The following is a 27,220-nucleotide window of genomic DNA, read 5'->3' on the forward strand; positions in this document are numbered from 1 at the left end:
AATATGCAACGATTGACATTTTCATATCGTCATCCCAAATATATCATTATATCGAACAGCCCTACTCTGGACCATGTTTGTGCTGTTGGAGTATCTCTGTCTGTGGATACAGATCGCTAACCAGGCTTGACAGCATGGGACCCTCGTTTTTACCAAAGCTAAGCTCTGCTCAGCTTCTCCTTCCATGTTTCTGCACTCTTTATCAGACTCTTTATCAACCACTGACTGATATGTTTATGAATCCTTGTATGAAATGTATTAGAAATTCACTAGTTCCAGGTCTTTGCTTTGATCACTTCATGCACATTCACGGCTGTCCTCAGTGCCATGTGGGCACATTGTAGCAGCATAGCATTTAATAGCATTGTGGGTAAGTACAGGTGGGAGTGGTGAAGGTGTGCAGAAGATGATTGTGTGTGGGAGGCAGGATGAAGGATGAATGGGGAGTTCTGAAGACTGGGATGAAGGGCACAGAGAGAGGAGAGAGCAACTGACAGCAAAAGAGATAAAGACTGGTGATGGACAAGTCTCATCCTTTCTCTGACGGCTTCATCAATAGCCCGAGGACTCGCACACTCGCACACACACAGATCCGTCTCTTGTGATCGACAGCTAGCAGGTGCCGGGTGAATGAAGTTGTCAGGCTGCTGCTGATCAGCTGCGCGTTGCCGTAACAGCAGCTGAAGGCTCGGCTTGACGCTTCGCTGCATCTGAAGGTGAGTTCTTGTTTTGTTGAACATGTGTTTCTGTTTATGTGACGGGGGCTTTAAGATTAAATCACACTTCTCCTCTCTAAGTTATTATGTAGCACATTTAACAGTAAAACAAGCCTGTCATGAAGATGAGTGGCAACATGAAGGAGGTGGTCACAGGGGAGACTAACGCCCCGCATCAGGGCTGGCTAACACTTTACACTGTGATAAAGTAACGCACACTGACGGGTTGAACTTAAACATGACACGCACACAGGGCTGACTTCAGTTAAACTCCATCAGTGTGGCAGTTTACAACCTATCTGGGTCCTTGGTTGTCTTTCTTGTATTTTATTGTGTCAGGAGCTGTAGAAGAACTTTATTCACCGATACAACCAGTGCAAGTTGGAATGTGTATTAGTAAACATAAACAGTTTTATTATTGCATGGACTAAGCTATGAGTATGAATTACTGCTCCTGGAAATGCGCCTGTCTCCTGTGAACGTCGATGAAACCTCCGAGACACAAAATCATTAAAGTCTGTCCGTCGTGTCTGATAAGAACGCAGTGTGAGGACTGGCACTTCTCAGCAGAGATCTCCCTCTGCTGGTCAGACGTGCAGCTGCGTCAGGGAAAAATATTGTAACTCTAACCCTTCCAACTTCACTTTGTGAACCTTGTTATACCAGTGAACAAACAGAGTGAAGCATGCACGATTACCTCCATATGTAACAACACGATGGTGACCACATATTTGTGTGGGTCATGTGTGCACGCTGGGGGTGATAATTGATTACAGTCCCCCACTCTTGCTCTGCTTTCCCTTCCACACATCTCTGCTGTGACGCTGTTTCTCCTCGTTAAAACCACCAAAGAGGTCATGTGACTGGTTTGCTTTCCATCACTGTCATCAGGATTCCTCTAAAATGTATGGAAGTATTTTATAATAGATGAACATCCATCTATGGTTCATCCGTCAGTTTCTCGCTCTTCAGCGAAGAACCCAAGCTATTTAAACTGCTCCACGCAAGACAAGAGCTCCTCCGTGACCTGGACTGGCATGCTGCCCGTCTGCAGCTGAGGGCCTTGGACTTGGAGTTCTCAAGAAGATGCCACAGACTGATGTGGATTATAATAAGGATTTTTGTAGATCCTGGGATGTTTGTGGCTTTGACACATTTCCTGGACGCTTGCTTACTCCTGTCATCAGCTTTCTTTTCATAATTAGTCTTAAGTCTTTACTTCCTCTCTCTTCTTCCCACGTTGTCACACCGTATTTTTCTTTGTGCTATTCAGACCTCTTTGATTTCTTCCCAACTTCCTCCCTTCCTTCCTTAGCCTTTAGTTAATTCCTCCTGTCTGTGTTAGCTACCTTATTAATTTTTCTTCATTTATTTTTTGCTTTTATTCTCTTCCTTCTTCCTTTTCCATTTTCACCCCGTTATGTCCTCCCCCCCACCCTCTTCCTCTTCTGCCTGCCCACTGCTTTGTTCTTTTTATTCCTCTCGTTCTCCACATACATCTCACCCTCTCTGCTCTGCCTCTAATTGGGCTTTGAAGAGTTAACATTGAGATATGATATCCCATTCTGTGTTGCCTCCAGATATCCGTTAAAAAGGCACAGGCAGCACTCTCTATCACAGCTCAGACGCCAGATGTTGCTTGCATCTCCTCTCATTGCAGATGTAATGGGCCTGAATGCTGCAGTTTGTGACTTCACTGGCATCCATCCTGTGCGATGCAGCACCAGAGGAAAAACATGAGAGAGAGGGAGAGATGTAATTATCCTCCATTATCACTAAGTCTTTATTTCCCCCAGCAGCAGAAGGAAATCTCGTGTAGAAATGACAGCTATCAAAGTAAAGATGGGCGTTTTGTTTCAGACTCGAGATCTGCGGCAGTGCCATTGTTTAGCTCAGTGAGTGCAGTGTGTGTGTTTGAGGTTATGGTGGTAAATACTAACACTGACATTTTTAGGCTAAAACTGAGAAAACGCATAAAATGCAGTCTTTGTTTTGTGTGAATATGATTCTCATCTCTGTGTTTTTAGGTACAGGTGATGGTTCACGAGGTGATGCCTACAGTCTGTATTAGGGCTGGGCCATATTATACCGTTCACGGTAATACCGGTATAATGTTAGGCAACGATAGGAAAATGAAATATCGCGATAGAATATGAGTAAAACGCGCATGCGCAGTGCCTTTGTTTTCATACGCACATGGCCGATTGTTGAGTGAAACAGATGAACCAGAATTGGTTTGTAAAAATGGTGCAACTTCAGTGATGTGGAACTGGTTTGGTGTTTGTCCGTCAGATACACGACAAAGCACATTTTTTTGCAGAACATGCAAGCGGCCGTCGTTATTGTCGTATTTGTTGGACTAAGATGCTCTTAAATCTGGGAGTAATCTGGGTCCTAAACTCCGTATTCTTCAGATCAAACGAACACTGCAGCATCACTGAGCGTTAAAAACTGTCTAAATTCTTTCATCTTTAATAAAACGATCAGCATTGCTGCTTTACCAGGTGTAACTATGAAGTTTAACTTCCAGGCATCCATGAAAACAAAAGTTATTACATTTAACGGAGTTAGAAGTTAGCAGGAAGCTAGCGGAAGTTAGCTCGCTAGTTTCGCTAGTTACCTAAGCATGATATAGCATGTTCTGACTGAGAGATTTCTGAAAAAATTCAAACGTACCGCTCTGCTATCACTTCCAACATAAATGAAGACAGGAAACTAAACAGCAGTGACGTTTGTAGGGTTACTGAAGTTGGGCTAGCTGCTATATAATGATGTGCTACGTGATCGCTAGCGACACAGCTATGTTAGCATAACATAAACAGTGAAGCTGGAGGACGAACACTAACACTTTTCCACTTATAAAAGTTAACGTTAAGGTTCCTGATAGTTAGAGACAAATGCAATTGCATGGCAGGATGCTGTAAACGGACCAAACTTCAGTCAGGAGAACAACTGAGATAATCCATCCACAATACGAGGTTAGTCATTAATATACTGCAACAACATGGGAATAGAGCAGCTGCCAGAGAATTCAACATTAATGAATCAATGGTACAGAAGTGGAGGAAGCAAGAAGAATGAGTTTAATAAAGTTTGATTTATCTGACTGCTTTGTTTCGCTTAATGTGCCTTATAATCCCGTGCACCTTATGGTCCGAAAAATACGTACTGCACACTGCAGTTTAATGTTGCAAAGCACCTCTTTTTTTTTTTTTTTTTTTTTTTTTTTACCGTAATGGTCCATTTGATTCACCTTTTATTGTTTATTTTATTTTCACTTACTGAATACGGGACAGACTTGACTGGGGGAAAGAAGGGGAGAAAGAAAGAGGGAAAGAGAAACAGCTGAGAAGAGGGACGGGGGAGAAGGGCAAAAGACAAAAACCAACAGAACGGGCAGAGAAAAAAAATGCATATATCAATCACCTGGATCACCTGCTGAGAAAGAAAAAAGAAAGCAAGCAGAAGAGAACAAGAGTAATAGAATAAACAACATCACAATGATATATGGGAATATGACAGTAAATACTAAATATTAAACATTATTGTGAAGCACATAAGATCAACAGAACACAGTGTGCTTTGAGGTAGGAGCCAAAAAGGGTGTAGTTTGTGGGTGTGATCACCCGTGTGTACACCTGTGAGCATGGACGCGCTTGTTTTTTGTTTTTTTAAAAGGTTCCTTCATGTAATAATCTGCTAGAGGGTGTGGGGGGGCCACAGCCCCGTCCTCCAGGGCGTGAAGCAGGTGTGGAGGAGATCAAAACTCCAGACATCCAGAGGCCCCCAGAACACAAGAGACCAAGGAAGACCCGTGCACCTTATGGTCCGAAAAATACGTACTGCACACTGCAGTTTAATGTTGCAAAGCACCTCTTTTTAACTTCAGTGGATATTATACATGGTTATGCTCAGGATATGTCAGCCCATTTCTACTGGAAATGCCTTTTGGTTAAACTTTCAGCAAGGAATTTGCATTTGCACTGTTAAATTTTTATAAAGCTTTAATGTACATATAAACCAGCTTTTTGTTTAAGTGAAAATAAATGGAAGGTTGTCTTTTTGCGCTAGTAATGTTGTGGAGTTGTATTTTGTCTCGCATCAATTATATCGTCAGTTATATCGTTGTCGCAAATTTTCAAATATATATCGTGATAAATATTTTTGGCCATATCGCCCTGCTCTAGTCTGTATTGAATCAGTTATCCAATTCAATTTTATTTATCCAGCGCCAAATCACAACAACAGTTGCCTCAAGGCGCTTTATATTGTACAGTAGATCGTACAATAATAGATACAGAGAAAAACCCAACAATCATATGACCCCCTATGAGCAAGCACTTTGGCGACAGTGGGAAGGAAAAACTCCCTTTTAACAGGAAGAAACCTCCGGCAGAACCAGGCTCAGGGAGGGGCGGGGCCATCTGCTGTGATTGGTTGCGGTGAGAGAAGGAAGACAGGATAAAAGACATGCTGTGGAAGAGAGACAGAGATTAATAACAGATATGATTCAATGCAGAGAGGTCTGTTAACACATAGTGAGTGAGAAAGGTGACTGGAAAGGAAAAACTCATCATGGGAATCCCCGGCAGCCTATGTCTATTGCAGCATAACTAAGGGAGGATTCAGGGTCACCTGGTCCAGCCCTAACTATATGCTTTAGCAAAAAGGAAAGTTTTAAGCCTAATCTTGAAAGTAGAGATAGTGTCTGTCTCCTGAATCCAAACTGGAAGCTGGTTCCACAGAAGAGGGGCCTGAAAACTGAAGGCTCTGCCTCCCATTCTACTTTTAAATACTCTAGGAACAACAAGTAGGCCTGCAGTGTGAGAGCGAAGTGCTCTAATAGGGTGATATGGTACTACAAGGTCATTAAGATAAGATGGGGCCTGATTATTTAAGACCTTGTATGTGAGGAGCAGGATTTTGAATTCAATTCTAGATTTAACAGGGAGCCAATGAAGGGAAGCCAAAACAGGAGAAATCTGCTCTCTCTTTCTAGTCCCTGTCAGGACTCTTGCTGCAGCATTTTGGATTAGCTGAAGGCTTTTCAGGGAGTTTTTAGGACTTCCTGACAATAATGAATTACAGTCGTCCAGCCTGGAAGTAATAAATGCATGAACTAGTTTTTCAGCGTCACGCTGAGACAGAATATTTCTAACTTTAGAGATGTTGCACAAATGGAAGAAAGCAGTCTTACATATTTGTTTAATATGTGCGTTGAAGGACATGTCCTGGTCAGAAATGACTCCAAGGTTCCTCACAGTGTTACTGGAGGCCAAGGTAATGCCATCCAGAGTAAGAATCTGGTTAGATACCATATTTCTAAGATTTTCAGGGCCAAGTACAATAACCTCAGTTTGATCTGAATTAAGAAACAGAAAGTTAGCGGCCATCCAGGTCTTTATGTCTTTAAGACATTCCTGCAGTTTAACTCATTGGTGTGTGTTATCTGGCTTCATGGACAGATAGAGTTGGGTTTCATCAGCATAGCAGTGAAAATGTATGCTATGTCTTCTAATGATACTGCCTAAGGGAAGCATGTATAATGTAAACAGAATTGGTCCTAGCACTGAACCCTGTGGAACTCAATAATTAACCTCAGTGTGTGAAGAGGACTCTCCATTTACATGCACAAACTGGAGTCTATTAGATAGATATGATACAAACAACTGCAGCACAGTACCTGTAATACCTACAGAATGTTCTAATCGCTCTAATAGGATATTATGGTCGACAGTATCGAACGCTGCACTGAGGTCTAGCAGGACAAGCACAGAGATGAGTCCACTGTCAGAGGCCATAAGAAGATCATTTGTAACCTTCACTAAAGCTGTTTCTGTGCTGTGATGAGCTCCGAAACCTGACTGAAGCTCTTCAAATAAGCCATTCCTCTGCAGATGATCTGTTAGCTGTTGGACAACTACTCTTTCAAGGATGTTTGATATGACAGGAAGGTTGGAGATTGGCGTATAATTAGCTAAGACTGCTGGGTCTAGAGATGCTTTCTAAGTAAAGGTTTAACTACAGCCAGCTTGAAGGCCTGTGGTACATAGCTGATTATTAGAGATAGGTTGATCATATTTAAGATCGAAGAATTAATTAATGGCAGGACTTCTTTGAGTTGAGACTGCAACTCTGCTTCCTTGTCCCAACTCTGGATAGTTGGGAACAACAACTGGACTGTGAATAACTGACATCTGTTCAATAGAATCAATAACCATGAAAGCAGTAACAGCAATAAAGAACACCAAGTCAGTACCACCATGCACCCAACCGCTAATCCAGTACACCCAACCGCTAATCCAGTACACCCAACCGCTAATCCAGTACATCCAACCGCTAATCCAATACATCCAACCATCCAACTGCTAATCCAATGCATCCAACCATCCAACCGCTAATCCAATACATCTAACCATCCAGCTGCTAATCCGATTCATCCAACCGCTAATCCAATACATCCAACCATCCAACCTCTAATCCAATACATCCGACCTCTAATCCAATACATCCAATAGCTAATCCAATATAGCCAACCATCCAAACGCTAATCCAACACAGCCAACCATCCAAATACTAATCCAATACATCCAACCGCTAATCCAATACAGCCAACCATCCAACCACTAATCCAATACAGCCAACCATCCAACCACTAATCCAATACAGCCAACCATCCAACCAACTGCTAATCCAATACAGCCAACCATCCAAACACTAATCCAATATATCCACCCGCTAATCCAATAAATCCATCCATCCAATTGCTAATCCAATATATGCAACTGCTAATCCAATTTAACTAACTGCTAATCCAACATATCCAACCGCTAATCCAATACATCCAACCGCTGATCCAATATATCCAACCGCTGATCCAATAAATCCAACCGCTGATCCAATATATCCAACCGCTGATCCAATATATCCAACCGCCGATCCAATAAATCCATCCATCCAACTGCTAATCCAACATATCCATCCTCTAATCCAATACATCCAACCATCCAACCACTAATCCAGTACATCCAACCGCTGATCCAATATATCCAACCGCTGATCCAATATATCCAACTGCTGATCCAATATATCCAACTGCTAATCCAATATATCCAACTGCTAATCCAATATAGCCAACTGCTAATCCAATATATCCAACCGCTAATCCAATATATCCAAGCACTAATCTAATACGTCCAACCATCCAACCACTAATCCAATACGTCCAACCACTGATCCAATATATCCATCCGCTAATCCAATAATCCAACCATCCAGCCGCTAATCCAATAAATCCAACCGCTAATCCAGTACATCCAACCATCCAACCTCTAATCCAATACATCCAACCATCCAACTGTTAATCTAATACAATACAGTCTGCCCCAGGGCAGCTGTGGCTACAACTGTAGCTTGCCTCCACCAGTGTGTGAATGTGTGTGTGAATGGGTGGATGACTGGGTGTGTAAGCACTTTGGGGTCCCTAGGGGGGACTAGTAAAAGCGCTATACAAATACAGACCATTTACCATTTACCATCCACACGCTTATCCAATACTTCCAACATCCAGCTGCTTATCCAATATATCCTACCGCTAATCCAACTATCCAGTATATCCACCCATCCAACCGCTAATCTAATACAGCCAGCTGCAAATCCAATATATCCAATCGCCAATCCAATATATACACCCATCCAACCCGGGAATAAGGGGGAGTAAAATTTTTTGAGTAACAGGTATATTTTTTAATATTATGTAACCACAAAACCAACTGATCGTGATATTTAAATTCTTAGCAGTTTAGTGCAGGACAAACTCGTTGCCTTGTCGTTCTGTGGTGAATTTACAGTGAAGCTCTGTGTTGGGCTGGTGCACACCAGCTGTGGCTGTCATGGTCACATAAATTGTATCAGGACTGAATTTGAATTTAAGCTTATGATGCCTAGATTCATCCGCTGAATTCCACCTTCCTACCAACTGTATAGTGCTGTGTACAGAGCCAGTACAAACCAGTGTACTCTCAGTGTAGAGGGTGAAATCAGCTAAGATAACTACTGCTGAGTAGAGTGCTTACATTTCATTGTGTTCAGTGTGTAGATCTGCAGGTCAGCTGATCACAGCATGTACAAAAAGAGAATCTGTGTACATGCTGTATGTTGTTATTATATTATTATAGCAGAAGGTTTAATTCGTTTTGCACAGACGTACCTAGTACAAACGTCCTGCAAAGAGCTGCTTTTACTTACATTTCAAAGCTGGTATTTTTTAACTTGAGTAACGACGCTGAATCTCTACTACAACTTTTACTGCAGTACCTTTTAACAAAAGTATCTGTATTTCTGCTAAAGTAAAGGATGTTGGTGCTTTTGCCATCTCTAATTACAGTGAAAAAGTGTGTTTGGACAGTTTGAGTCCACTGACCAGGTTGTGGGTTAGAAGCTGGTTGTGATAATGGTGCAGGTTCGAGGAGCTGCCCTCTCCTGTTGTTCTGCTAAAAGAGTTAGCATTCTGTGCTAAGGTTAGCTGGCTAATTATGGCCCCAGATCAAAAGCGTTTTTTTTGTTTTCCCACAGTAATTTCTTCTGTCTGTGTGTGTTAGCTGTTTTCAAGCCTGCAAACATTGAGAGTTTCCTTAGTTCAATGTCTCTGCGTGTAAAACGTTAGGGAGCGCCTAAGCAGCAGTATTTTATACCCCGAGGTATTAACTATCTGTTTGTCATGCACAACCTCAGCCACAGCAGACGACGAATAAATCTCTCCGTCCGCGCCGCTGTTATTCCGCTTCACATTTGATCTCGGAGGATGTGGTCACAGACAATCAAAATCATAATTATGGATACAGTGCAGCGAGGAGGACGTTTTAAAAATGGTTCCGAGGTGACCAGCGTTCATCTATTTATTTTTATAGGGGTCTCAGCTCGAGCAACGAACTTGATTTATTTCTCTCTGCTTTTAAGGGTGCAAGACCCAGACATTCAGAAATGAAGTGGAACGCTGCTAAGAATTTCAAATGCACTTTTAATACATCCCCCTCATATTGACGTTTAGGTGGGAATCAGTCTTTTTTATTTCTGTCATTTCTAGCAGAAGCTGTGTGTGTGTGTGTGTGTGTGTGTGTGTGTGTGTGTGTGTGTGTGTGTGTGTGTGTGTGTGTGTGTGTGTGTGTGTGTGTGTGTGTGGCAACATTTATTTCCCCTCATCGTCTGCTGAAAGTGAGTGGGGAGGGTGGAAGTGTAATGGTAATCATTTTTTTGTGACTGCGCCCAGGGTCTGAAGTGGCTGTTGCAGAGGACTTTTAGATTGATCTTACAGCATGTGTATATACACACACACACACACACACCCTGAAGAAGATATGCTATATGGATCGCATCCATCCCCCTCTGCTTGCCCTCCCTACATGCTGCCATTTGATTAATGATCCAAATATGTGAATAAAAATATCAAAACAACTCGTCAAACCCAGGGGTTCCAGAGACTAAACAGCTTAAGGACGAAAGTACAGAATAATGACACACACACACATATATATGTGTATGAATATATTTTTTTTTACTGAACATTACATTTTGTGGCCTTGTTTTTAATTTCCATCTCAGATATTTATTTTTCCTCCCAAATGTAGGGTAATTATGAAGAAGAGCAACGGTTCAACACCACGTGTGACAGAGTGAGGAAGAGTAGTTGTTGTGGGCTTTGTTGGATTTAAAGTACGGGGCTTAGGTGCACCGTTTAAATGTTTTTATGTATGAGGAGCCCCCCGGTGAGCGCGCGGGTGCTTAATTCACAGTGGTGACGGTATCACCATGTCTTCTAACACAGCAGACCGCTAATTGACATTTTCATTAACAGCAAATTTATGTTCCTGTTTCTGTGTGTGATAATGACCATTTCCCAAGCAGTGCTATGGGCTCTGCTAATGGACATGGGATAAAGGCAGAAACTTGTTTAATTATGATGGGAGAAAGAGGCCACCCCACTCCGGGGAGGGCAAAGGAGAGACGTCGTACCCCGAACCATGAGAGTCAGAGAAGATCCAGGAAATGCAGGGACACAAACTCCTCTTCATCACATCAGCAGGGACTGACCATCAGGAATGTCATGGATTCTCCCAGGATCCACTGGTTGATAAATTCGCTGACTAACTGGATTAACATGAAATAGATGATTTGTTTTTGTGCACCTCGCGGGTTAAGGTTTCTCCCTGCAGCCACCTTTGCACATGAAGGAGAAGCTGCTGATCTTCAGTCAGACCAAAGTGTGTTGTATTTGTACCACCAGGTGTTAAAGTGGGATTTGGCAGGTGGGAGAACCCCAGCTTCCAGTGTAGCAGTGCAGCATGAAACAAAGAAATCACATTATCAGTCACATGACCAGCCTGCACAGCAGGCTGTGGTCAGCTGACCTGCTGCTGCTCTTCGCTTTACTGGTCTCTATGGATTTAGCCAGCAAAATTCAACAACATATAAGCAGATGTTACACGTGCTGTCCTAGCTGCTTTCCAACCCTACACACATGAAAACAGGCCAAACTAACCAGCGTGATGAGCTTCGGTTAAAACTAAAGGACTGCTACAGCTGATCCCACTATATATCACCATACTGCAAATAAATCGGTTTATCCTGCACTCAAATTTAAAATAACACAAAATCAGTATTTAATTGGTTTTTAAAGACCTTTCACAGAAAGGAATAAGAGGGTGACTTATTCCTTGCAGCAGCACGTCATGTATCCAGTAAAACAGTGGTGTCAAACCTATTTTACATGGCAAACCACTTTGATCTTACAGCCAGACCAGTGAAACACTCCTTTCTGTCAGTGTGAAGAAGTCACATGTTTATGGGATCAGAACGATGCCATTGTTACACACCGGCCCAAGGCCGGGGTGCAACACAACAAAAAAGTAAACCCTATACATAGTAACGACAAAATAAATCACACCGCGGCAGATTGACGAGGATTAGTTAATTTATTGACTGAACAGGTAGCGAGCTTCAGGGTGGGCGATGCCAAAACAACAAACAAAACACACTAGAAAGGAAAACAGAGCTAACTTACCTCCCACGATTCAAAACAAAACACAATCTCTAACCTGTCTCCCTACCCGAAACAGGAGAAAAGAGGGGAATAAAAGAAAACGGCTTCCCACTCCTACAGCTACCAGGCCCAGGTACAACCCTTTCTCAACATTTATATTGCAGCCCCGCGCAGTCACACGCCACGACGGTCCCCAGACACACAGCTCACGGGAAACCAGGAAGTCTTCTCGCCGGCCCAGTCCAACCCCTTTTGTAGCTGGCCTCGTTCCTTCCTCCACCAATGGGTGGCCTCCACCTGGAAACTTGCAGAACAAGCGTCACTGAATACAAATACAAACAATAACAACACCGTACTGCAACAAATGACCCGGGTCATAACAGCCACCTTGAAATGAAACCGAAAAAAATATTGAAACCGAAATAAATGTACTGGGAAAAAAAAAATGATAGTAAATGGCCTGCATTTGTATAGCGCTTTTCTAGTCCTTAAGGACCCCAAAGCGCTTTACACTACATTCAGTCATTCACCCATTCACACACACAGGTGATGGCAGCTACATTGTAGCCACAGCTGCCCTGGGGCGCACTGACAGAGGCGAGGCTGCCGGACACTGGCGCCACCGGGCCCTCTGACCACCACCAGTAGGCAAACATGGGGTTAGTATCTTGCCCAAGGATATTTGGCATGCAGCCAGGAGGCAGCCTGGGATCGAACCACCGACCTTCTGATGAGTGGCTGACCTGCTCTGCTACCTGAGCTACAGCCACCCCATAGTGAAAAACAATTAATTGAAACTGTAATTTTTGTTTTTGCTTACAATTTTTTTTTTCGGTTTCATTTCAAGGTGGCATCGTTCTGATCCCATACATTTTTAACTGTTTTTCTGCATGCTAAAGAAAAAGCTGCTGTGACAAAGAAGGAAATCTATCAGCACGGCTCTTTGGACTTAAAAATGTAAGACATAAATGTCTAAACCTGGAACATGAAGACAAGGAACGCAGACAGATGGAAAACAGACACCATGTATGGGGACACAGCTGGGACAAACTGACATAACGATGAAGGGGAAGCAAAACTAAAAACAGTGAACTTGGGATTAGACACTGTCAAAATAAAACAGGAAACAACTAAGATGCAGACTAAGACACACGGTAGGCCCAGAGACCGGAGGACAGAAGCTGACATGGACGAGACGGATTGAGGAGGCAGAAGAATGAAACACTAGGAGAAGAACATGGGGACAGTTAAGGGAGACACAGAGACATGAGTAAGACTCGGAACGAGGGACACGGAGAGAGCGAGACAAGACGGGGTAGGGAGAACATACATGGATGGACATGACCAACAGGGAAGACATGGAATGAAACACAGGGAGATAACTGGGGACTCTGAGTAAACTCAAAGACCGTGTGAATAATACAGAGTCAGAAGTCCAAAAATAAACTCCACCATGACACGAAGCTCATTAGCCAGACTGTCCTGTTTTTTGGTGTTGTTGGTGGGTTTTTTTTTAACTGTAGTCATAAAAAAACAGAAACGTCTGTTTTTCACTAAGTTACAGAGGTTTCATTAGAGACAAAGATCAGTATTTTGCAATTTGTGGAAGTTAAAATTTTTTGGGTATTGGATAGCAGAAGTTGGTTTCTTGTCAGAGGTCATTTTGGGGGGAAAACAGCAGTTGACATCACTATGTAATGTAGCAAGTGAATGATACAGAAAATAGATATTTTTGATGGGTAACTGGTCTCGAAGCACACTAGAGCTGTGCAGGAAGTGTGATTTTTTTTTTTTTATTGTGGTGAAAGCAGAGTAAGAAAAGACTTCACTACAATGCTTTTAAACGTGAAGCATCGTTTTGGTCTTCTTTTGCTATTCAGTGAATTTTGGTCGTGGTAAACTTGCAGTTTCAGGATCTGTGAGGTGTCAGCTTTCAGCACCCGATTACATGTCTGTATAGGTGCACCGATCCCCCTTTTCTTTATTTTCTAGTTTTGCACTCCCAACTGTTAAGGATGTGTCTAAGGCCATGTCCACACTAATACTTTTTTTTTTTTTGAAAACTCGTGTTTTTCTCTCCATTTTGGCCTCCTGTCCACACTGAGATGGCGTTTTCAGTCAAGGAAAATGGAGCGTTTTGAAAACATTCTCCAAAGTGAAAAGTTGATTCTGTTCATCTGGATGTAGCTTTTTGTGGGAGAAACGTTTCGTCACTCATCCAAGTGACTTCTTCAGTCTCAGATGACTGCAGGTTTCCAATCTTATAAACGGTACATTTGACTGAAACCAGCCCACTGAAGGAACAATGGCCTGGGAGGTCAGTTCCTTGTCATTAATATGCAAATTCTCATGACCATTGATCAACAACCACTGATCAAAGACCACTGATCAATGGCCATGAGTACCATTCACAGAGAGTTGGGGAATGGCTGCAATCACAGCATTGTAAGATGGTGACAGATGTACCCTTAGGCCCCCTCCTCGATTCAGAGATGGTCTTTCCCTTTTCACGTAAATGGCCCCCGTTGACTCCGCCCTCAAACCAGCGTTCCTCCCTGTCCAGGATGTTACATCCTCATCACTGAAAGAGTGTCCACTGGTCTGTAGGTAAACAGACTGCAGAGTCCTGGCCTGACGAGGTAGCTCTTCTGCGTTGTAGCCAGAGGTTGTTTGGTTTCCCCGATGTATAAATCCTGGCAATCCTCCTGCACTTAACAGCGTACACTATGTTACTCTGTTTGTGTCGGGGGACCCGATCCTTGGGGTGGACAACTTTTGGCGCAGCGTGTTTTGGGGTTTAAAAGCCACAGAGACCTGGTGTTGAGAAAAAATGCGTCTCAGCTGTTCCGATACTCCTGACACTACAGGTTTTCGCTTGGGCAGCGGTTGTCCTCCTCTCCTGGATTGGCTGGAGCTTTCTTTAGGAGCCTTCCCAGCTTTGACAAAAGTCCAGCTGGGATAACCACATCTACTCAGGGCCTTCTTGATGTTCTTCTGCCTCCCTGTCCGCTGTGTCAGTGGGGATGGTGTTCGCTCTGTGTTGTAGCGTCCTGATGACACCCAGTTTGTGCTCCAGTGGATGATGAGAGTCAAACCTTAGATACTGATCTGTATGTGTAGGTTTCCGGTACACGTCAGCTTTTAGATGTCCCCCATTACTGATGGAAATTTCACAGTCTAAGAAGGCTAACCTGCCACTTTTCATATCCTCCCTGGTGAATTTGATGTGTCGGTCCACCGAGTTAATGTAATCCATGAAATGTGGAACGTCCTGAGATTTGATTTTCACCCAGGTGTCATCCACATAGCTGAACCAATGACTTGGTGGTGTTCCAGGGTAGGATAGCAAAGCCCTCTTTTCCACTTCTTCCATGTACAAATTGGCCACAATGGGTGAAACTTTAATTTCTGCCTGTTTTATATTGTCTGTTTTACCCTTTTATTATTTGTTATCTTATGTGCAGCACTTTGTGATTCTGTCTAGAAAGGTGCTATATAACTAACATTTTATTAATTTATTATTTAAAGAATAAAACAAGCTGAGAAAATGTGACTCCACATGTTGGTCCAGTCATGGTGGCAGAAAGCGCAGCAGCAGCAAGTGGTTGGGTTTAGGTGCCACGTCTGATAAATTTGGTACGAATAGCATTTTTTTTTTATGGAAATGATAAAATAACTGAGGCTATACATATATTTAAGATGCTGTTGGCCATGAACAGGCGGGTTCAGCTGTTCTGTGCACAGAAGCCCAAAGGCAGCATCATCCGTCTGGTAGAGCACTGGTTTCATTCAGGATTGTGAGTCGCACAGGAAGTAGAGCTACAGTTGTGTTCAGTCCAGCTGTGGCGTCAGCACGGGAAAGACCTCCTGCAGAACATCTCATCATCTTCTCTAACTGCACTGCTACGGTAACCAGGAAAACTGAAAGCGTCAGCTGTCCGCTGGCACGTGCTGCTGTCTGCACGGAGGTCAGACAAAGCCGTTTGAGTTGAGTTTCTTCACTCTGTGCCCGGGTCCCTCTGTGATGTATTTTAAACGTCTCGCTGTTTAAGGATTTCTTAATGACAGGTGAGCTTTCACAGCTTCTGCAGGTGAATCTTTGCGTCAGTTCGATGTGGCAGAAATTGTGCTGCCTGTTTTTTATCATCAGTGACTTTAATTACTGGCATGCTGTATGCAGCCTAAAGCTTTTTGCTGTGTTATTTTTAGCTTATTACTGCCAGTGTGGTCGTATGCTGCACATTTATCATGTCACATGCATAGCAGGAGGTAAACAGGCTGATCGTGTGTTCAGCATTTCCTTAGAATATTAAACTTCAGGTGTCCTCTGATCACCTACATTCATTTTATTTGAACGTCACCAGTGAACATGGATGCAAAGGCTGTCCTCAGAGGCCTCCTGGTCATGTGAGAAACTAGAGTTTGGTTTGTGCCTGGAGCAGAGTGGCAGGTTTCCTCAGACGGAGAGACTCGAGGATCAAAAACAAAGACACAGGTCAGCTGTGACAAAATTATCCTCTTCTCCCTATTTTTGTCTGAGAGAAAAAAGAAAGTAAATTATTATTATTATAATAATAATAATTATTATTATTATTACTATTATTGTTGCCCTGTCAGCTCATGTTTGAAAACACAGATATGTCTGTTAATGTTGTTATCTCTGTTTATGGACAGATGACTTAAACCTCTGTCCGTAAACACCAAAAAATAAATTTATTATCCTTCTTTGCAGGCTACATATCCATCATGTAACACAAAGTAATCGATTACAAGCAATGTTAGCATCACCTGCTTACAGATGTGCATGGCATCACATTCCAGTTCTGCTGCACTAAAAATAGGGGTGGCCATGTTCATGTAATGTCACTGTTAGTTTTGAGGTCAGCTACCAAATATAATAGATATAAACTGTAAGGATCACCCTGGAAGTTCCATCCAGGCTGATTAAGGCGGGAACAGATGTGCATCGTAGTAAGCTTTGTAATGACGCCGATCTGAGACATGCTGTTAGTATTAAGGTGTGTCTCACGTGTCAATGTTGGTTCATGAACTCTGAAGGTTTTTGTGCTTTTTTTTTTGTTGTTGCTGTTGCCAAATTTCATATGTGAGACGTAAATATTTATTAATATATATACTAAGATAAATGCCAGGAAATAAGGAAAAAAACACCATGTGGACCACAGCGAAAGTGATGCTTTTTGCCACCAGTTGAAGGTTTCATGGACTCGTCTGAGGAGGCGGTCCTTGTTTGCTCTTGTCTCGGCTCTAATGAGAAAACGGATATTAGAAATTAGCGTAATCCTGAAGACGAGGATGGAAAAATGTTCTTCTCTTTATTGTTGTCTTGTGGAGGCATCAGCCACCCCCACACATTCATCTCACTTTATAAGAATAAGCCAGTTTGATGCCATGCACCTTACTCGTGTAGCCACAATTATCCATAAATTAATAAAACCTGACTGGTTATTACTCGGAGACAGGGGGAGAGGGAGGGGGGATATGAAGGGCTGTACAGTGAACAATCTCCGCATAATTAACAGGAAGATAAACAAAACATAAATTTGGATATTGCATTTATTTGGACTACCACTCAAATATGCGTGAACCACGTTATTTTAATTAAAAGATAAATCTATGTGACATGCTGCTTCCCAGTTAATTATTCAGTGCTGTACAATAAAAACAAAACCCATTAAATATGCCACGCACTCTATTTCTCCATTAACAGTAAAAAGCACTCATCCTGGGGACAACATTTCAAATTCAGCTGCTGCGTGGCTTTTCCCCTTTTTTTTGTACTTTCATTGCAGGTATTTTTACGTCTCCTCTGACTTTGCATCAGCCAAATGTTTGACACGTTGATTTTTTAAATTTTTATAGCTCTCAGTTACAGCTGCCAGTCTGTGAGGCCAAAGAAACAAACCTGGGCTCAACAGATCAAAGACTCTTGGGAGAAGCCGGGTTATCCTCAGCCGCGATGAGCTCGGTGTAAACAGCGCTACTGGACTGAGAACAGGAAGTAGCAGTAGCAGCAGTCTGAGGCTGTGGTGGGACTCTGGAGAGACAGCTGAATGCCGGTCGGCCAAGGTGCGCTGAAATAGATGTTTTTCCAGTCAACCAATAGCAGCGCGGCTTCAGGGTTCGAAATGTTGCTGCGCTGACTGGTTTTCCCAGCATTTTCTAGCAAACATGCCGCTTTGGGGCTAATGTAGGGACACCCCAGAAAACTGATAGGAGATCTGCAGGGCTAACCCACACGGGACAATGAATGCTTTGCCCACAGAAATCCCTGCTGGAATTTCCAAAAGGGCAAAACTGCAGTCAGCTGTGTGGGCATACACGGCCACCTGCTGTGGGTCCACACGGGCATGTTTGCTGGGTTTGGTCTGCTTCAGCACACTTCAGGTGTATTTGACAGAAATCAGTGCTTCTTTCTTAATTCGGTGTTAGGAGGACAGGGACTTTCATCTGGTGGCTAACATTTAATCAATGAGAAGCCCTGATGGTGAATTTGATGCAGCCGCTTCACTTTTCCTACATGTTTTTACCCACACGACAGTGGGCGGGGGCTTTTCGGTGAGGTGTTACCGCATTGGTTCTCTGACGTTTCCTGGCAGCTTTCACTTTAGAACCGGTGGTTAACCCCTATAACATCAGGGAGCTGTTGTAGGGGTTAACCTACAACAGCATCTACTGCACTGTTAAATAACGGCGCAGCACATTTTAAAGGCCTCATGCACTTGAATGTTTGCTGGAGTTGTTGTAGTTTTTATGAAAAACGATTTTTTTTATTTAATTACATTTATTTATGTTTCTGGATTTTATGATGCAGAAAGAATAAACACAGGACTGTCTGCGGTCGGCACGATAACATCAGTAAACCCTTCGGTTCATTTTCCCTCAAAACTCCACGTGCGTCGTGTGGCTATTCCCCAGCAGGGGCCGCCTCCACATCAGCATGTGTGTTCCCTCTCTAACATAACGGCCCAAAGCGTACCCCTCCAGCCGGTTGCAGCAGAAGTCTGCCCCCTCCCTGAGCTTGGTTCTCCTGATGGTTTCTTACAGAGAGGTTTTTCTTCCCGCTGTCGCCAAATGCTTATTCATTGAGGGTCTGTCTGATTGTTGGGATTTCCTTTCAACATAAGGCGCCTTCAGGCTTTTATATAAATAAAAATAAACTGAACTGAATTTGATAGACATGGAGGGGCCTACACTGAGCTCTCCACGCTGACCTGAAGCTGGTCTTGACGGGGCTTTGTTATAATCAGTCAATGGAGGTGACCGTGGTTGCACCAACCAAATTTCAGACTGTCCTTGCTACACTCTGGCCTAACCCTGCTGGACCTGTGTGAGCCTGCAACAGTACCACTACGTCAGGATTTCTAGTTTATCAGCCAATCCCACCAAGCGTTTCCATCTTCGTTTGTGTTTTGACTTTAGTCATGAACACAAGGTGGTAAACTTTGCCTGAAGGAAAAGCATCAGTGTGCCTCAGTATAGCCTCAAAGAGATGCTTTCGGGGTCGTAGACTGGCTTTTAGTGTTCTCTGCACCACCTCTCCCAGCTATTTTTGGTTCCCCTGGGTTTCCTACATGCGTCCCTGTTGGGACATTAAAGCCTTTATTTGTACTGCTCCTGTGATTTCACATGTAATGAGTGAGTCAATAAGAGCCAGCACTTACAAGCAAACGGCATTCTCAGGTCATATTTCTGCTTCTTAGGGTCCATTTTAAGACTCGTCGCTTTGATTTGAGCGAAGCATTCGAGCGCTTCAGGTGTGTGCAGTCATTCCACAGTCAGAACGCTTCTTCATCTCCTTTAGCGGTGTGATTGATCTGAAGGGAAGGGATCCAAACTGAGAGGACGTGATTCCCAGAGGTAGAGGTTTTATTGCAGAAAAAACATCAGATAAATCTCACGGCTTCAAAGTACATCAGAACATCTAGAACGCAGGAAGAGTAAACAGACAAATGTTTGATACACCTCTTTAATGAGTTTCATCTTCTCTCTGACAGATGTGCAAGAATAAATATCTGTTTCTTAAATGCAGACATATCTACTGTGAGTATAAGCTCATAGTTTGCAACAAACCCCCTCTCCTCACATCGCCTCCTCTGGGCTAAAGAGCTCTTCTTCCTTCAGGAACGTGGACACTACAGAGCTGCGGGGGATATAATGGGTTCATCTTTTTTCTCCTCTAGCACCGGCGATTATAAGTGAGCACAACTGCATGTGCTACTTAAATAAGAAGCTTGACAGAGATGAAACAGCACGGGGACAATGGAATGGATTATTTTAGGATTACAGCTGAGGGGAAAATGGCGTATCTTTCTCAGGCGTGGACAAAGAGTATAAGTCACAGAGGGATGACAACAAATGGCATTTTCCAGTGTCTGAAACCAGAAATGATTGCCTCATCTGAACATGATGAAAATGTTCCGATTCGCAAAAAGCCCGAGAACTCCAGCCAGAAACTGGAATGTGAACTCTTTACAAACGTCTTTTCCCCTGCTGACTTTATGTTAATATAAATGTGTATAGATATAAATGTTTAGCACATACACGTGTACAAAGCTACAGCCACCAAGGACAGAGTAATGTATGGAAACCTAAAGCTCAGACTACATCACGGGAACGTTACGTGGCTCTCGGTTGGAGGGCAGTGACGGCTGACGTCCTGCTCGATAACAACAAAAGAAGAAGAACTAAGACTTTCTGCCGGGCCGAGGAGGCGGAGTTACACCTGCATCACATCAGTGTTCAACTTCTGTCACATCCTTTTTCTCTCTCCTGCTTCATCACACACACTGTGTGTCTGCATGTGTGTGTCTGCATGTGTGTGCCACACTGTAAACCTATCTTCATTCCTGGCGACACAGATCACCTGTAACATGAATCGGTTTATGGTCGGGCCTACAGACCAGTGAGCAACCACTGGCTGTGAGGGAAACGTGCTCGCAGTCATAAGCGTGAAACTTGTATGGTGCTGTGATAAAAACCCTTCGCAGCACAGATGACGCCGACATGACTGCGAAGACTCACAAATTCCTCGCCGGGTGGAAATGACACTGTGAAAACTGAGAACTGCAAACGGAGAGCAATGACCTTCAAAGGTGCCGCGGCGAGGCACAACTTGGCGCCGCACTTTGTGATCAGCACAATAAGATCAGCGAACGCTTCAGTTCCTTTTCCCTCAAAGCTCGTTTTGGGAGTCATGTGACTGAGTTTGAATGAATGTAATGTCCTGTGTGTGTGTGTGTGTGTGTGTAGTGTAAACACCATGGGCACTAGGGCCCTGGGGTTGAGCCCTCCACACCGTGTGTGTGTGCGTGTGTGTTTGGGAGATACTGATTGTGTAAAAGTCCCGATCATTTCTCTTTATCAGAAAAACATTAAGAACCCAAAGCCGCCGCCGTGACAGCGAGCGCCACGCTTTCCTTCTCCTCCTCGGCCGACAGTCACCGACAGCTGCCGGCACAGTGAAGAACAACAAAGGCTCATTTCCTGTTTTACTCGTAAAAAAATGAAAGAATGACGTTTGACTTCACGACGTCAGCTTTCCCCTCTAAGGACTCATATCCAGAGACACAGTGAGACCCATTCAAACAGAGTGACGGCTTGGAGAACAATCCTAATCAGAGACATAACCATTATCTCAGACCCCCAGCACTGATCAGAGTCCAAAACTGAAACTGTCATGAGTCTTGGTCCTTCGCTGGTGTGGTAAGGTGACCTCCAGCCTTGATGTTGGCTAATGGATGCTGTAAATAAGCCGCTGATTGATTTGTGTTGTGTTTGAGGGAGAGTGAAGGGAAGGATGCAGAAGTGTGTGTGTGGGAGGGGCTCAGGTCAGCTGATGGGATCCCTCGGCGTAGCGTCCAGCGTCCGGTTACCTCTGAATTATTTCCTCTGCGATGACAGCAGCAGTTAGGCTGGTACCAATGCCCCCCCCCCCCACGCACACGCCATCATCCCCATTATCGGTCGGCGTGTTGCGTTCTGCTCTGGGTGTCCTCCTCCACTACAGGAAGTGTGTTTTTACAGGAAGTGTGTTCACTGCTGATTAATCGTGTTTTCCTAGTAAGTGTTCACAGGCGTCTAATAACACACACGGTTACTTTGTGCAGACCGGTCTGTCTGTAGAGCGCCGTCACTCCCGCTCATGTGTCACACGGTCCACTCCCGTCATAGAGTTGTTCGATGTGACATCATCAGAGCTGTTCTCCGGGGCGTCACGGTCAGGGCGGGAACGTTTGAAGCGTCTGTCGGGGTAGCGGCTGTTGTCAAAGGGCATGCGGTGCACGCATAGCACGTGAGTCTTCAGGTTGCCCTTCTGCGAGGCGCTGTAGGGGCAGTAACTGCACCTGAACGGTCTGCGGCCTGCAACGACAACAAACACCAGAAACTCTTTAATCTCAAACAGGAAGTCATTGTAAGACCGACCCCATCCACAGTCTGGGGTCAGTCAGCCTGTGGGCGGGGCCTGTAGCTCAGGAGGTCGAGAATCTGCTAATCTGAAGGTGTGTTGGTTTGATTCCTGGCTGCTCCAGTCTGCATGCCAAAGCATCCTTGGGTGAGATACACAACCCTGAGATTGTCTGTGATGCATCTGTGTGAGTGTGGATGTTAGATAGCAAACACTGTGTGTGCGTGCGCGCACTTATACGTCTTTGTGAGGACCAAAATTTCGACTGCGTCTTCGGTGCCCTGTGGACGTCGAAAGTTCAGACTGTATTAAAAGTCTGAGGTTTGGAGGGAGGAAGCAGGGGGCAGGGCTGTAGACAAAGACAAGAAAAGTGATTTTCACATTCACACCACCCCACCAGCACCTCCTTATTGAAACAAATCTGCCCTTAAAACATTACCCAACACAGTCGGCGAGCTCCCACAAATTCATCTGAAGTAAACTTTTGCAGCTCCTCAAGTCGATATGCATCTTCGGAAGAGGCCGCTTACGTCTGGCAGCCCGAACACAATAGCAAGGCGAACACGGCAAAGGATTTTTCTCCATCTCCCCTCCTCACACCAGCCCAGCACAAAATGTTCTCCCAAGATTGAATCTGATCATCACTGCAGCAAACACAATGGCCCTTAATAGCAGCGGCCGTTTGTTTGAGGGATGCCGATTACACCGCCATCATAACCCACTTCACTTAGCTCACTCACTCACAGACGGAGAGGGAGGGGGAGGAAGACGGGAGAGACGTGGAGCCTCTGCAGCACTTTAGAATATTAATAACGGTACATTTGCTGTTACTCTCGTTTTCTTTTTTTCTTTATCTCTTATTCAATTTGAGTTGCTCTAAATCAAATTAACATATGGGGTTTAAAAGAGGCGCCGGGATAGGTGCAGGGAATATCAATAGGTAAAAGGCCAGGATTAAAAGGAAACCATCTATTTGAAGCACACACTCCACTCCACGTAGACTCGCGCACACACAGGCTCGATGTGAGGACACAACGAGCCAGTGCGAGACTTTGTGTTTGGCAATCTGACGCAGGTTTTGGAGGCTCGCCGGCTTTCTGATATTACATTGTTTGCTTCAGAGCCAGACAAAGGGGATTGCTACAAGTTTGGAGGCTTTGGATGTTCCAGTTGTCTGAATTTCCAGATAAGCTCGTCGGCGGCACACAATGAAGGCCCCCTTTATTCATGTGCGGTTTAATTTCACACTCTCTTACATTACGTTAAGTCCGAGAGGCAGAGTATCTCATCCCATTTTACACTTAGGGAGAGCGAAATATGCCCCCAAACAACTCAACCCTTTTCTCCCGTCTCCCCGCTTATTTACCGTTAGTCCTCGTGGACTTGAAATAAAAACAGATCGAGCCGGTTTATCTGCAGGGAGAGAGAGAGGGCTGAACTGGGAAAGTTTGGATGTAGAAACTTAAGTTAGTGTCCAGATTGAAATTGACTTCTGCACAATGACACACACTCACACACACACACCAGATAGTTTAAAAATTAAACAGAGGCTGCTCTCCCTGCACACACACGCACACACGAATACTTGTTTTCCTGACTTGGTGAGGACATCTTATGGACACGATGCTTTCCTTAACCATGACCTTAATGTGACGCTGACACCAAAACCACATTTTTAGTCTCAAACACGCCTTCAAACTTGTGGGGACGGGCTGTTGGTCCCCAAAAAGATGTATGAACATGGTGCACACACTCGCACACACTGGCATTCAACAGTCTGCATGCTCGGCTAGCGTGCAGACCCACAGATGCCGTTATTAATCCACGTCCTGGGCTCTGATCTGAGGGTTCGGTCATCACCAGTCGGATGTCGGGTTCCATTTTCAACTCTAAAACCTGGGTCCGATGTACGTGAGTGATCGAGCTCACCAACCCTCCAAACATTGGTGCTGTTCAGTTAAATGTCTTTGTTTCTAGCAGAGCCGTCTGTTTTTATTGTGTTGGAAATCCTTCAGTCACAGGTTTGTCATCTTTAGAGCTAACGTCCTACTACATTCAGCTACATTGTCTTTTCCTGGTTTCCTGGAAGTCAAACTTTGGATGCAAAGACCTGGGTTAATGACGTCAGAAATAACAAGCGGACTCAGTTCTGGGATGTTTTGTGTTTGTTTCTCTCATCAGCTGCTAATGCATTGACGTGTCACTCGATTGACAGATTCGTGAGGACACACACACTGTGAGACTCCCACACTGAGCTCAAATCACACCATGAATCAGGTGAACTAAATAGAGAAATGAGTTCTTCCTAAGAGTCACATAATGAAACTTGCACCTACTTCAGCTGCACTTGTCAAATCAAATCAAATCACTTTTATTGTCACATCACATGTCACTCACATGTGCAGGTACATTGGTACAGCACATGTGAGTGAAATTCTTGTGTGCGAGCTTCACAAGCAACAGAGTTGTGCAAATACAATAATGTAAACAAGAAAAATACAAGAATGGCTACATGTGAAACTAATAAATATATGTACAATATATAATAGTATATGCATGTGTGAATGTGAATTGTGTGAATGCTTCTGATCGCTGATCATTATCGGATCCTGTGCCCTCAGATGAAGGTGATTTTTCTAGAACACAAACACAGTTTACCTTTTTATATTTTCAGCAACAACTAGTCCCCCCCTCCTCTTTGACATTCCTGTTTAAGAATCTTCAGCTGTAAAACATCATTTACAGAAATCATTCAGGTCTCAAAAAGAGAATCTGATAAGGTTTGAAGAGCAGGTGGGTGGGGCTTCTACCATCTCTCTGTGACATCACACGGATCCCTGGGTAGAAAAAACTACGATAAACAGCCTGAGCTTGTGCACACACACGGAACTCATTATTAGGAACAGTCATGTAACAGGAAATGAGGAGGGAACGGGTCCTCTTTAATTTGTGGGGACCCTGTTTGTGTTTAGTTTGCGTCACCTTCTGTCTCTCACATGTTCCCATCTGTCTGTTTATTCCTTCTTTTGTGTCGACAAAATCCTTCAAGAGTGGGAAATTTAAGGCTAAAGAGACGCAGAGTAATAATGAGGGAGGAACAGAAAAGAGGAGAGAGACGGTGTTCTTGTTTTCATTAGTGTGGCATTATCTCAGCCTGTTAATTAACCCCCCAAGGCCCTCTGCAAGGAGATCAGAGGGAGAGGAAAGGAGGGCAGCACGAGGGAGTGTGGGGGGGGTGTCTGTGTGTGTGTGGGAGTGTGTGGACGGGTATTAACATCCTCATGGGGACCAAAAATTGGTAGTTTACTATACTTGTGGGGACCAACAGTCACTTATGAGTAGGGCTGGGTATCGTCACTGATTTCTAGAATTGATTTGATCTCCGATTCAATTCAATTCTATTTGAATCGGAGAAATTTTGCCTCAGAGTCAGAAATATAATTCTGATCACTTATCAGTACATATCAATATTTTTATATCTATTAAAAGAAACCTGACACGTGAGATTTTATCAGAGGTGTGAGCATCACAGCAGAGGCCTTTGTGTCAAAGTAACTGAGGATAAAACAGAAAAACATGAAGGCGGTTTTCCTGGTCTGGGTTTTTATAGCAGATGACCTTAAAAATATTGTGCTGTCAAAAACTAAGTGAAGCAGAGCAAAGTTACAGAGGTTTGATTAGAGACACAGCATTTTGCACTTTTGCATAATTTTAAAAAGTTTAAATTTGTTCAGTATTGAACAGCAGAAATGAGGCTTTTCTGTCGGAAGTAAAAAAAATAAATAAGTAGGGGTGGGTTTTGATTATCGATTTAGAGAGAGAGAGAGCTCTACACCAAGTGTGATTTTATCGTGGTGGAAGCAAAACAGCAAAGGTAAGAAGAAATTCGTGACGATGTTTATGTGAAGCGTAGTTTGGAAGGGTCTTCTGCTGCTGGTTCAGTCAATACTGTTTGGAGAGAGATCAAACCTGTAGCTTCAGAATCGAGCGCAAAAAAGACGTAAACACAAAGCGCCCGCCGACGCTTCAAGATCAGTGAGCTGTCGGCTTTCAGCTCCGACGGCGTGTCCGCGTACGTGCGTTGGGTTTTGTGTTTACGTCTTTGTTCAGAATCCGTGTTCCTGCTCTCATTTACTGTTTTAGCTGTTTGGTGGTTGTAGAAATTTTGTGAGGTTTAACTTGAGGTTCTGGAGTTTCGGGGCAAAATGAATTTATATTTAAAAATCGGTTCAGGATTTTAATGAATTGATATCACGTTATCCAAGCCAGAATCTATTTTAATCGATACGTCGATAATCAAAACCCACCCCTGCTTATGAGGACATTTGTGCCGGTCCTCACGAGTTTGAAGGCATTTTTTAGGTTATGGTTAGGTTTAGAGTCAGGGTCAGGGTTAGGCGTCCATTTTTGATGGTTAGGGTTAGTGAGATGTCTCCAAAAGGATATAAATACACGTGTGCGTGTGTCAGTCTGTGTGCGTGTGTCAGTCTGTGTGTGTGTGTGTGTGTGTGTGTGTGTGTCAGTCTGTGTGTGTGTGCGTGTGTCAGTCTGTGTGTGTGTGTGTGTGTGTCAGTCTGTGTGTGTGTGTGTGTCAGTCTGTGTGTGTGTGTGTGTGTGTGTGTCAGTCTGTGTGTGTGTGTGTGTCAGTCTGTGTGTGTGCGTGTGTCAGTCTGTGTGTGTGCGTGTGTGTGTCAGTCTGTGTGTGTGTGTGTGTGTGTATGCGTGTGTGTGTCAGTCTGTGTGTGTGTGTGTGCGTGTGTCAGTCTGTGTCGCCTCAAGGCGCTTCATAGATACAGAGAAAAACCCAACAATCATATGACCCCCTATGAGCAGCACTTTGGCAACAGTGGGAAGGAAAAACTCCCTTTTAACAGGAAGAAACCTCCGGCAGAACCAGGCTCAGGGAGGGGCGGGGCCATCTGCTGTGATTGGTTAGGGTGAGAGAAGGAAGTAACAGAGGTCAAACGTTTACTATAGGTCTTTACCAGGTTTGCACACACAGTAGCTGGTATTTTGGCCCATTCCTCCATGCAGATCTTC

The 27,220-nt window shown here is 43.9% G+C and overlaps 1 protein-coding gene and 1 long non-coding RNA gene across 9 annotated transcripts in view; one reads left to right on the top strand and one right to left on the bottom strand.

The window, feature by feature from the left end:
* Positions 1-27,220, top strand: part of LOC147338426 (uncharacterized) — a 97,314-nt gene that overhangs the window by 24,483 nt on the left and 45,611 nt on the right. The window lies entirely within an intron of this gene.
* znf536 (zinc finger protein 536) overlaps positions 21,718-27,220 on the bottom strand; it is a 216,622-nt gene continuing 211,119 nt past the window's right edge. For all 8 annotated transcript variants that reach the window (XM_086278038.1, XM_086274845.1, XM_086277255.1 and 5 more), the window contains one exon: positions 21,718-22,134. In XM_086278038.1, the coding sequence (XP_086134164.1) occupies positions 21,905-22,134 (230 nt within the window). In that variant the 3' untranslated portion in view covers positions 21,718-21,904. The remainder of the gene's footprint in view (positions 22,135-27,220) is intronic.

This window comes from Aulonocara sp. 'chitande type north' Nkhata Bay, linkage group LG1, assembly GCF_057382095.1.
Source record: "Aulonocara sp. 'chitande type north' Nkhata Bay isolate Kocher_YH1m ecotype deep benthic linkage group LG1, A_spYH_male_GT1.1, whole genome shotgun sequence".
Lineage (NCBI taxonomy): Eukaryota > Metazoa > Chordata > Actinopteri > Cichliformes > Cichlidae > Aulonocara > Aulonocara sp. 'chitande type north' Nkhata Bay.